General features: G+C 35.8%; 1 protein-coding gene across 41 annotated transcripts in view; it reads right to left on the bottom strand.

Annotated features, from left to right (window-relative positions):
* ptprd (protein tyrosine phosphatase, receptor type D) overlaps positions 1 to 13,286 on the bottom strand; it is a 420,350-nt gene that overhangs the window by 61,746 nt on the left and 345,318 nt on the right. For 25 of the 41 annotated variants that reach the window (XM_015393658.1, XM_015393659.1, XM_015393660.1 and 22 more), the window contains 4 exons: positions 10,436 to 10,624; positions 8,479 to 8,487; positions 6,116 to 6,133; positions 2,371 to 2,481 (listed from right to left, as the gene is read on the bottom strand). In XM_015393658.1, coding sequence (XP_015249144.1) covers positions 2,371 to 2,481; positions 6,116 to 6,133; positions 8,479 to 8,487; positions 10,436 to 10,624 — 327 coding nt within the window. The remainder of the gene's footprint in view (positions 1 to 2,370; positions 2,482 to 6,115; positions 6,134 to 8,478; positions 8,488 to 10,435; positions 10,625 to 13,286) is intronic. The other 16 variants (XM_015393648.1, XM_015393650.1, XM_015393649.1 and 13 more) reach the window with 2 other exon arrangements.

The following is a 13,286-nucleotide window of genomic DNA, read 5'->3' as shown; positions in this document are numbered from 1 at the left end:
GCCAGAAGATTTCCTTGGCTGTTTAATGGTTAGTTGATGGTCATTAGGTACTTCAATCACAATCAATCTACAGTCTCTCCTTTTATACCCACACATTTCTTTATGGCTGTTTGATTGAGGTATTTCACACCAGACGGTGGAAAGAACACACTTGTCATCAACACTGGGAGGAGTTTGAAGCTTTTAGTGATATAACAGCAGTGGAGAAGGACAGGGGGACATCAGTTTATATCTGTGTATGTTTGCATAAAAAATTGTATTTATGAGTCCTACTTTAGACTTTATATTGATGAAAAGTCATTTTTTACATCTAATCTTTAATGACTTTTGTAGTCTTTATGACAAAATATATTGTGGAAAGCATTTACTCTGTTGTTTTAACTCATTTAAAACCACTTAGTAATGTACTATGTCTATGTTTTATTTGAAAATGAATTTGAAGATCCATCTTTAAGTAACACACTTTGTCTTATTTCAGCCTGAATAGAATTCTTGCATCGGCCGTGATCAGCAGACATAAACTTTGTTTTACGCATTCTCTCGGTAGTTGTACAGACTACTAACAGTTTCAGTTTGTAAAAATATGGTGGGCTGTTTTAAAATTATTATCTTATAGACTTTTCTGTCACTTACTAGGAGCTTGCATCTGTACTAGTAGGGCTGTGTACTCATGTATCTATGAACTAAGCAGTGAAATCAGAATATTTCTACAGCTTTTTATCACCAGCTTAGTGAAAAGCGTTCATACTGTATTCAGAGCACAACTTGTGTCTCAGCCCTCTTGGAATCTAATATTATTTGCGCATCTCCACACTCGACGTTGGACCTCTCCTCTTGCTTTTTGGACCTTTGCGCTTCTTTGCCAACTCGCTCAACTTCTCCCATAGACGTAATATATGTGTATTGCTATTCCTTGTTTACTCATTTTGAACTTTTCCAATATTGTACATTGACTCTTGTGGTCTTGTTATGGTTAATTTACACAAACAAGCTTTGCTTACCAGGAAATAGAGCAAAAACAAGTTATAAAACACAGAAGTAAAATATACCAAGACAACAGGGTGCTGTAATTTAATTGGACAACCTCTGCATGCAACCAGAGCGATCTACTGGTTTAGAAATTCATGAAGTCATAAAGCGTGAATAGGCCTCTTTAAAGATGATTGTACGATATTATTATTTTTTTTTATAAGTGTGTTAAACATCTTAACCCTGTTCTTAACAAAGGCACATCACTGCTCCATCTATGTAGTCAAGAGAGATAACGTTTGCTGAACATTGTTTCTCGGAGCCTAAATAGAGCAAAACAGCCATTGCACCACAGCCATTGCACCACAGCTATCAAAAAGTTAACTCCTATATCTTCCGTGTTGCAACTGAAAGAGACACCTTTGCCTGAATGAAATTGACCAATTCTTAACTCTTCTTCTCTCTGGCTCACAGATATCCCAAAGGTGAGCACAACGAGACAGGGGATTAGTCATAACCACCTTGCGGAAGATGCTCCATTTTATAGAGAAAAAAAAAATCTGTACGTAATTCGGAAGTAGGAAAATGTGACACTAATATCCCCTACGGCTTTTTATTGAGCTAGACAAGTTCATATGGATACAGGCCATTAAGTAGAAGGCTAAATAAAAAACAAAAAACAAGATTTTAAATGGGTCAAAAGTTAACAAGAACCGTGGGACTGCGGTCCAAGAGCTTCTTTAACAAAAGAAAGGGACAAATATTATATAACTATGATAACATTTAAAAAAAAATTGGTGTACTTTTTTTTAAAATCTCAATTAATTCTCTAATTTAAACTAATTTAAGGTAAAACTAAGGAACAGCAAGTTCTATTTGACTGGAGAAAATTATAACTTGATTAAAAGTTCAACAGCTCTGTTCTGGCAGCTGCAAGAGCAACACTGTACGGTAATAGATTAATATTATATTTTTAAAAATATCTGCAGAAAAAAAATTTATGCAGCTTCCTGACTGTTTTAAGTTGCATTATCAGGTGCTGTAGAGAAAAAGTGGATCACTTCACAGCTAAGGTCTTTCTACCCCTTCCACCAACTCTAGTAGTCAGCTGTTTAAAGCAATTAGTAGATAAATGCTGCAAGCAGTCTCATCACTGGTGCTGGGCATGGGATAATCAACAGAAACAGACCAGAAACATATAGAACAGGTAATGTAGGTTCAAATTAGTGCAGGTAAGTCAAGTGCAAGGAACAGAAAATAAACTGTAATAGAACATACTTACAGTAGCCTTACAGCACACGCCCTTTGCAGACCATGTATCAATTTAAACACTTCTTATCAAGTTTTGAAGGAAATGTTACTCTAATGCTCAGCTAAAAAAAAAAAAAAAGTGTTTCCTACCTCTGACGTAAAGATTAGCTGGAGCGGAATAGCGAGTCCCATCATTGTTAGTTGCCACGCACTCATACTTCCCCTGGTCCGGTTCCTCGCTGTGCTCTATCTGCAGGGCTCCTAGTTGGAATAACAAATAGGGTAACAAAATGCATGTGGTCAACTTGGATTTTAAGTTAGGTGATTTATCTTTTGTTTTCTCCTTTCATGTCTGAGGTTGACATGTAAGTTCTTGTTTCGGAATAATTAGATTTAAGACTTTATCTCCTAATGTTTATCTTATAACTTAAGTAAAATGTGAATTCCTATTGTGGAAGGACGGCTGCAAATCGTAATTTTGCAAAACAATATAAGTAATATTATATATATCATCAAGGCTAAATAAAAAATAAATAAATAAATAAAAAAAAAGAGCAGAATAAAAGAGAAAAAAAAAACTGAAAGAAAAAGTCAGAAACTGAGTACTCCCCTGACGTATTTAATATAAATGATTTATTTTATTAATTATCTTCCAAGTAAAAGATGACTTGCATAATCTAAAAAAAAGAGCTAATCTCAGTGTGAATTAGGCATGGGGTGGTTTCTGGTGTCAAGGTATATCAAGGTTTTAAAGTGTTGTCCTTAAAAGCAGCTGGTGATGCAAATTCAGAACTAAAACATTGCAGAAAAAAATAAAATATAAATGAAAACCTAAACAAATATAGTTGTTTGCCAATGTCTTGTAATAATGGTGCAGAATCTGAAGGACTATTGGTAAAGACCAAAAAACCTTAATAAATATATAAGGACACACGTTTGACACCAGATATTTAATTATGTAGGATAAAGAGACCACCAACCATTGTCTTTCTCACTCTCATCTACCAAGACCAACCCTTTTGTTTCAGTTTTAGACCAGGTAGGTAGCCCTACATTACATCTACTTGCCAGTATTCTGAGAGATATAGAATTGTTACTTGAGTTGACTCAAAACCAGTTTGTAGGCTGTCCGTTTAGATCTCTCTAAAAACTTTCTGTGGATTTGACAATAGGACCTTGAGAAGGCTATTCCAAACCATTGACAATGTTGTTCACTTTGTAACTAATTAGGTGGTTCCCTTAAATTCACTGTTCATTCAGAATGTATATTTGAGTCTTTGAAATGGTGCTCTACGATGGACTGGTGACCTCACCATTAATATTCCCCTAATCTATTGCTTCCTCATGATGCCCTCCCACAACATGATGCTGCCACTTCCTTACTTCATAGCTAGGATGGGGTTCCCTGGCAGGCATCCCCCTTTTTTCTACAAATAAAAATGGTCATAATGTCCAGACCCTTATATTTCAGTTCAATTAGACCTCAGCTCATGTCTTCAGATATTAATTTCGTTTTTTTTTTTTCCTTGAGGGTCTTTGGACTTTTTACCTTTTCGATTATATTTAAAAAAGTATTGCTTCTGGTTGCATTATGACCTTCTCTTGGCATCATCATCATTAAGTAGTTTGCTTTTTTTATCTAGTAATGCACTAACATTTCCCAACTAAACACTACTCTATAAAGCATAGAAACATGAAAGTCTTAATGCTGACATGATGGAACAGTATACTATACTTTTGTGAACAGAAGAACATGGCACCTTCAAAATTCTGAAAATATTATTTGAAAATGAACCACAGTAGCAACATCTAATATGATTTTTCTGATATACTGACTTGTTATTTTTAGATTTTTCTATTTTGTCACACAAGGAAGCAGTGTTTTTAAGTGGGGTTGCTCTAACTTACATCCACAAATGCAACACATATTAACTTACGTTTTCAGATGCTTATAAAGCCAGGGAATTCTCATCCAGATTGTTTAAAATTGATTAATAATAGTCCCTGTATTTCTTCTAAAATATTGAAATTGGTTGTGATAGGTGGTTGTGTTTCTTTTAACACAGAGAAAGTAAATATCTGGTTTCAAATTTATGCAAAATGTTGCAAAAAAAAACCCATTTAAACTGCATTTTGCATGCTAGCTTGTGGAGTAATCAACAACCGATAGTTAAAGTGTTTTAGTTTATCTTGTATTTTTATTAAAATCTGGGTAAGAAATGTAAAAGAATCCAATAAAAGTTAAATGACACCACTAAAACTGTTGAAGTCCCATTTAATTGCTGCTGCAGCAAGAATAATTTCTGCAATTTTGTACAGACATCTTGTTTAAATACCTTGATACCAGGAAACCTTGATATTTTACTAAAGGTTATGACACCGTGTCATACCGTCCCATGCCTAGTGCCAACAACATAAAAAAAACAACAAACGGCCAATTTTTACTTTAAGTAGGAGGGGCAAGCCCATCAATATACAACATGTCACTCAACTGGTCATTATGGGAATGGGTGATACTGTTTCAGGGAAACATGGATCGAACAAAAGAGGTTTACAGTATAAGAAAGCAGCGTAACAAGGGAGGACAATTTAAAAAACAAAACAAAAATAAAATTTAGGTGTGATTTTCTTAGCATATTCAATCACAGATCAGTTGTAATATTCAGCCTACAGGACAATTTGGACTTCACCTGAATGAAGTATGTTTGGAAAAAGAAAAAAATGGCAGCTTATGCAAAAAATATTGCGCTGCTCAGATTATCTGGGAAAAAAAAGGTTTGTTTGATTATTTATGTCAGGCAAAACCAACATATAACCCTCTAACAAAAGGTTTGACATGCAAATCTTGGCAAGAAATGTATGTCGACACAACTTACAACCTTCTGACAACCCTTAGCTGAAAAATAAAATGCAATTGTATTAGAAGACAAAATTCAAAATACGGCCTGAGCCAACAAGAAAATTTAACCAACCACTGCTTTAGCTTTTGTTAAGCCACAAAAAGACACCCATAAAAATCCACAAATGGGATCAGCAGTGTGGTGTCACATGACTCAAAGAAAAATGGCTTTATGCATCAACAACTCTCCCGCTCCATGTCACACGGCAAAAATGAGCCAATCAGGTCCTCGCCAGACTCTACAGTTTGCCTTTTCCCCAAACCCTGAAGAAAAAAAAACAAAAAAGTCAAAAAAGATTAAAAAAAACCAAGAAAAGTAAGAAAAATAGGTGAAAGAGGGAGGTGGGAAAAAAGCACCGTGAGAAACTTTATCAAAAAAGTGGTTGTTTGGGCTTTTTTGTAGAGGTACAGGAGAGGAAAGCAAACAGAAGAAATGAAAAAAAAAAAAGTTTGCGAAGATAGAAAGAAGTCTTTGGGAGGAAAAACGCAGAAGGAGAGACGGTGTTGTCTTCAGCATGATTCCACAGCATCTGTGCATGTTTTTTTGTGGGTTTTTAGTGCTGAACAAGAAACAGCTAAGGGGGAAAAATGCTTGGTTGTTTTAGTTGGACAAAAAAGAGGGACACATGATTGGCTATGGCCAAAAAGGAAAAAAACAAAAACAAAAATGAGCATTAAAATATAGTTTGGAAAAAAAAAAGAATCGTCATTGTATATGCTTATTAGAGCCAGGGCAAGCATATCACAACTGAGCTAATAAGAAATAAGAAAACGATTAAAAAAAAGAACACAAAGGAGTAAATAATGCATAAAACACGATAATGAAATACAATTTTAGTCAACCAAACCAAGGACAAATAAGGAGGATGGGCCAATATGAACAAAATGGGATTCAGTCTTTGTAAACAGGACAAAAATGGGGATGAACGGATGGCTTGACAGCAAGAATGAATTTGTATTATTTTCATTCTGTGAACGTCAGTTCAGCACTCTTACCTCTTATTGGCGTACCACCTGGGTGGATAATATGAATGCAAATAAGATTGGAAAGAAGAAGCATTAGTACGAGTAGATAGAGGCTGGGGGCTTTGGAAGAAGAATCAAATTAGATTTAACAGGGTACGTAAATAAAGGTACTACAGGAAAGAGACAGGAAAGAGAAGAAAAGAGAACTTTTTCTGTACTCTATTGGCAGAGAAAAAAACAGGATTCATCATAGAAAAATAAAGTCAGAGAGAAGATCTTGTGCAACACGTGGGGGAAGGTGGTGTTTTTTTTTATTAAAGTGGCTTCTGAAGATCATCTACTGAAGGGGAAAAGACTTTCAGGACTTTGAAAATGAGACTGAAAGCGGACCTTTGGGTTTGAGCTAGAGGCAAAGCTGGCTGGCTTCCTAAAAGCTCTGTAGGACTTTTTCATATTGAAGGTGTTGGTGTCAAAACATTAAAGAGGTGGATACGTGAGTGAGGAACAAACATGTGAGGACAGATTATTACTCAGGTCAGTATGCAACAACGCTTACAGTGCTATGAAAAAAGAATAATTGCCTCCATTCAGATTTCTCCTGTTTTTGCTTTATTTCCGTAACCTGTTTTAGATCTCCGTCAGATTTTAAATTCAGACAATATTAATGTGAGTAGATACGAAAAGCAGTATTTAAAATAAAGATGTAATCTCTTTGCAGAATTGGTTTAATTTTGGTATATGTATGAAGTTTTATTTGAGGCCAAACCACAATTTCCAGAATATATTTAAGTTTGGCCTTTGACTAGGCCACAACACAATGTTCACTTCAAAGTCTCTTGATCCATTCAGTGGATGACTTGTTGGTTTTAAATGTATAACTGTCCTGACACAAAAAGTCAAACATTGGTACTATAAATATTTTAATACCAATGAAGATGCATTTTCCTTTAAGATTTTAAGGAGAGCAGAATTTACGGTTCTTGAAAATATAACAAGTTTTCCAAGTCTTGAAGCAACAAAGCATTCTAAGATTTCTGGGTATTGCTGTGACCCCTGAATCGAGTCAGTGAGGTGGTCTTGGCAATAATTTCGGTAGGCAACCACCACAGAGAAGGTTCAACACTATTTTGTTATTTATATGTGGTTCTCAAGAAGTCTTAAAGGTATAGTGTAGAATGTTCTTTTTCCGGACGGATCATCAAAAGAAGTGGTTTTTAATTTTCAATCATTCTGGTGATATGTTTACGTAAGGCAGACGTACGTGCTCGTCCCGTTAGCTATCCATTTCTGCGCATGCACACTTTCAGGCGTATAATTGTGGTGGGCTACGGTTTCAGACAGGCGTTGAAGCTCACCTTTCTCACCACGGTTCTTTAAAAATGGCCGAGGGTCGTAAGAGAAAAAGTGTCTACTAAGTGTATTAAAAGAAAACAAAGATATCAGAAGAGAGAAACAAGACCGGCGATTTTGGGAGATTCTTTCACGCGATGGCATACACTGAAAGCACAGTTTGGGCTTCCCACTGAGGCCTTGGCTGTGAAGTTTCTACTCGACAGGTAAAGTTTGACATGCTATTTGGAGAAATCCATTTCACATCAGTGCCAGTAAAAGTTATCTACCTCTATATGAGCTCAAATAGCTTGTAAAGACAGCACGCATGCTTCTGCATGCTCTCGCACGCGTTTAATCGGCGTTCCCTCTCAGAAGCAGGTACAGAGTTGTGCATGTGCATTTTTTGTTTTTTTGTTTTATTTGGTGAGGGCAGATAATTTAAAAAATTTGAGAAAATCCTCCACTTTACCTTTAATCTTTGCATGCTGTTCCCTACATATTGATATTAGTTTCTCACTGGTTCTTGAATATCTTTAGATAACTGAGATCTCTTAGACTCCTTAAATCGGTCAGGCACGTTTTACATTAGTGGTTTCTTGATTCCAGTCTTTGGGACTTGATTAGGTACGGTTGTGGCTGTAAGACTTCAATAAAAAAATGTGAATCAATCACAAGTAATTCACTGCTTTCCATATTTACTCAGATTATCTTTGTCTCATATTACACATTGTATGAAGAGCTTAAATGCATCTAAATGTGACAAAAATAAATCAAAAACAGGGGATATTTGTAAAGGGCAAATACTTTCTCACAACAAAGTAGCCTTAAGCTTGAATGTTAAAATCTCAAGATAAATGGTATTAAAGCTGGCAGTAGTAGTAAAAGCAGTAAGACAGTTAAACATTGTGAGGGTAAGGGGAGAGTGTGTGTTGGTTGGCTTGTGTGGTTCTAACCCTGACACTCTAAGCTATCTGTTAGTAAAATGCATGCCATGCATTTTAATAGTTGTTGGAACATGGAAATTAGTGGGGGTGATGTGTGCTTTGGAGCTAAGCACTTACCAAAGGATTCTGTAGAATTTAAAAATATAGAGAGAAGAAAGACAGCATAAGAATTAAGATTATACTCCTCAAGTACGTTTAGTTAACAAGGTTTGGTTAATGCTTTAGCAAACTGCACGTGAATCAAAAGTCGCACGTTAGAACTTAAGGTTAATCTGACAGTTCTACTGAAGGAAAAGAAAAAAACAAGTCAGGTTAAGACGATGAGTTAACAAAGAACAGCTGTGAAATCTGTGAAGACAGGTGGTCAAATAGGGACTTCCAATTCAAGAAGTTGTGCTATCGGGTTATCAGCTAGACAGCATTTATTAAGAATTAGAATGAGTTTACTCTTGATATGATACATAAATACAAAACTGGCATTTTAACATTAAAGCAGGGGCTACAGTGCCTTGCAAAGGTATCCAAGCCAATTTAAGTCACTTAGATTTGCTGCATTAAAACCACAAACCTAAACAAACTGTAGTAGCATTTAAATGATATACATAAATAAAGTAATACATAATTGTACACTACTTTCACATTTATATACATGATTTCTGGAAGTCTGTTGATCTTCATCAAGTCTTTTGTATAAGATCTACAAAAAATTCTACATCAAGACAAAAAGTGTTAAAGTCAAAACAGACTGTTTGGGGGAGAATCTAAAAAGCCAATTTCAAGATTTGCTTGGTTTGTAAAGGAAAGCTATGTTTTTACACTTTCAAGCTTTTATCTCCCTCAGTCTTTTCAGGAAATGATCACCGGGAACAAACATTTCTAATAATGCTTTGCAGTGTATATATATTAAAATGAGTATGAAAGACGATTGCGGGTTAAACAAAATTGAATCTTACTCAAACTAGAAAGGTTGCACAGATACAATGGCATCGCTTACCATCGAGCAGGGCTTCGTCAAGAAGGGGGCCCTAACTAGTAACAGTTAAAGAAGCATCTGCAGAGTCATACCCTGCCACATCATTACATCATAAACATGTTGAATGTGAATGATGAGGCATCAATGGCTCCAGCTTAGTCAAGATAATACCATGTCATTCTAATCGTCAAATATATTTTTGATCTAAACAACTCCATTGCAGGTCTGCCAAAGTGTAGCCAAATCATCATAGCATTTAGCTGCCACCACATTTCTCAGTGGTTATGGTGTGAACAGACTGACTGTGCTACTGTGTTGATCTATCAAATCAAATCCTAATAAAATAGACTCAGGTTTGTGGTTTTAAATGGACACAATTCAATAAAGTTTAAAATGTTTTAAACATTTACACGGCACTGTATAGAGTTAAATAATGAAGGGGTAAAGGGAAAGCTTTGTGAAGATTTACGCACTACTGTGGCTGATGAGTTTGAAGATATAAACTTTTTTTCTTCCTTGGACCTTTTTTCCTCCTAAAATGCTCTTAAAGCAAACATCTATTCAAGGACAAAAATATAAGGAATTGAAAAAAAAAAATTCTGTATTTTTTCCCTACTTTAAAAAAATTCTACATTAATCTGTGGATACTAAATGTGGCCAAATGTTTATTTAAAAAGTGTAACTGATGAGGAAAAAATGGATCTTAAAAAATACTGCACCAATGCAGCGGAGAGTAAAATCAAGGTGAACTAGCAAAAGAATAATTGTTGGTTAAAAAGTCACAGCAGTGAGCAAGGTGGGCAGAGGTTAGGGCAAAAGCCAGCAGACACAAAGGAAAATCTCAACAGCACATGACAACACTGGAAGACAAAGGAAAAGCATAAAGACAGACAACAAGGGTGTACAGCGAGTAGAGAACAGGAAATACTCCAAACAATGGCATTACCTATAAAATGAAAAGCCAAATGAGAAGTTAAATCATGGCAGGAAGAAGAGGATGAAAGAGCCGAGGATAATGTGGGAGCAGATCAGATAGAAAGATAAAAAAAGAAAGAAGTCTCCCTGTTTTCGGTAACCAAATTTTCAACAGAGGAAACCTACCTGATCTGAGCTGCTTAATGCGTCCGTTGTTGTTGGTGGTGTTTACAGGGAGGAAGTCTTTAAACCAGGATATGTCTGGGTCGGGGTTGCCACTGGCGGCACAGAGCATGGTGGCGGTACGTGTTCGCTCCACCACCTTTAACTGTGGGCCCATGTCTATGGTAGGGAAACCAGGGGGAAGTTGGTCCTCTGTAAAACAAGAGAGAAACATTGTTTAAGGATGTCAGAGAGAATCGGATGCTGGTCCGATACCATAACCATACTGTAAGTTATTTAGGGTGGAAAATTGTACTTGAGACTACAGACTAACAGAAAATTCAAAAGAAAAGGGAAAACATCCATAACAAATAACAGTATATCAAATTGTGGCTTTTCAAATTGTTTTTCTTCAAAATTACTGACATGTGACTAAAAGATACAAATAGCCGTTTTATAGATGAATTACATGTAGAGGTACCATTTAAACTTTGAGTTGCTCCAAAAATGCACAGCGAAGAACATACAAGAGTAACAAGGACAATAATTTGGTTCATCAAAGCAAGTCATAGTAGCATTGATGACACCTTGGCAAGTGACAAGGTAAACATTTGCATAATGAAAATAATTCTGAAAATGTTCTTTTACAGATTTCCATAAATTAGCTGATGCCAACTAGCTCCTGTCTTTGGTAGCACCTTGCAATATCAAAAGCACTTTTAGGCCATGGAGTGTATAAACTGAAGGGAAAGATTAAATATACAACAATGTCTTTTAATGGATAATGGGTCTCTACTACTTGAGAAATTCATTTATATATCGTTTTTGGTTTAGGAGTAATGCAAAAGGCTAATTTAAGCCAAGCTGTCCAGCAGTAAACAACAACAGATGAACAGACTTGGTGCTACATTACTATCAACTTAATAAAACCAAAGAGAACTCTGTTCACTTCAGTTGTTTCACTGACCTCAAGAGGTCTGAATGGCACTACTCTAACCTTTAGAAACCTTGGAATACTGACACCAAGAACTGATTGATTATTCGAATGTTAAGGTAGGCTAGAACAGATCGCCAAGTGACACGGTGCATCTGTTTAGACTCAAATGAGGTTCACTGTACAATGTAGCCTGCTAGCATTTCTTTATGCCAGCTGTATCTGGGAATACTATTTCAACAAGCTTTTTACAGACATGCATAGGGCTAAAGAGGGCAACTCATACATGTTGCATTACTTTTGGTATCTCAGTGGACTGATAATACTGTAGCTGGAAGAGATGAGATCAGACTATGCTCAAGCTTAACAGCTGCAAGTAAAAAACACTGAGGATAGTGTCTCATTTGTCTAATTCTACAAGTCTAAGTTTATTTTGGCTAAACTGTGACAACGTCAGAATACAGACTCGGAAATTAAAATGATAATGTCTGTTTGATGGTAAACGTATGATATTTTAAAATCTTAAAACAAAAAGTCAGTTACATGTCATTGAAAGAAGCCGAAATGACACAAGGTTCAGCAATAAGGGGTTATTAAATTAGCAACTAACTACTTAGAAAATTCAGGTAAATGTCTTCCAAAATGTCTTTCTGTAGTGGCAGCATCCAAAAGAAAAAGTGACGTGGGGCAGAACTTTGATGTTCTTTGATGATGGCAGGTGGCTGCGCTCTGTTGTCTAAGCTGTCTTGCTCCTACCCATGTCTCAATTTTCAGATTGAACAGAGCCAGCAGTATGTCTCACTGCAGGCTGAGATGTGAATGATAACTCATGGGGCCACTTTACTCTTAATGTTCTTTTAGCAAAACAAAGCAAGAAACAAAACCTTGAGCAGCTTTATTTGATGCTTGACACTCTTGGGGAGTATATTTATCTTGAAGCAAGCACTGATCTTTGAAATGCTGCAAGTGTTAATATTCCAAATGCCTCTATATCCCAATTTGCCAAATGCCTGCCTTTCTGCAGCATTAGCCAAGTGTTAAAATCCGAAACAGGAACTTCTTATTCTGACTGTCAACAAGGCTTATGCACACCTTCAAGTCTTCTTTTTCCTGCTGTGATATGGCTAATTAATATCTACCCGTGCCTTCGTAAACGGCACTATTTGTTTTTGAAATTTGGTTGTTCATTAAATTTTCATGAGGAGTCATCAGTTTCCAAGTCGCTTTGAGATGCCATATATTGCACGCAGCAAAACAACAAACATGGCAGCCTTCCAATAACGCCTTTGGTTGTCTGGCGTGGAAAACCACCTCTGCGGATAAATCCCTGAATTAACAACGCATTACAAATTAGTGACTTCATACTGAACTGCAAAACTTTCTAAAGCAACTCTGTGTCCCTGCCTGAACTGCTCTGAAACCAAAAATGTTTCTTGAATACCACCTGTAAATTTAGATGATAAAAATCTGCTACAGTTTTTGTCTTTTATTTCTTTATTTTATTTTTTTGCCAGATTTTGTTTTCAACCTAGTCATCTTTTATATTTTCAGTTTTAAGGTCATAAATAATGCACTCAAAGGACTTTCTCTTAATTTAACCCCAATTTATAAGACAGACAATCAGTTATTTTAAAGTTTTCTGATACTTTTGCTTTTTTCATCAGCAAACAGCATTTATTTTAGATACCAACTTCAGTTGTAGATATGGATGATATTGTTCGCCACCCAGGGCATCATCTTTTTAGAGACCATTGCGGTTCAGAGGACAGTTTTTTTTCAAATGGCTCAAAATTGGAATAGAAAGGAATTCATACTTAAAAATTTCACACATCTGAAGACATGTAGACTGCAGTTGATTTGTTCTAATATTTAAATAATGAAATATTTTATATATATATATATATATATATATATATATATATATATATATATATATATATA

This window comes from Cyprinodon variegatus, unplaced genomic scaffold (genome assembly GCF_000732505.1).
Source record: "Cyprinodon variegatus isolate N-32 unplaced genomic scaffold, C_variegatus-1.0 Scaffold652, whole genome shotgun sequence".
Lineage (NCBI taxonomy): Eukaryota > Metazoa > Chordata > Actinopteri > Cyprinodontiformes > Cyprinodontidae > Cyprinodon > Cyprinodon variegatus.
This window is presented reverse-complemented; position numbering and strand designations above follow the sequence as displayed.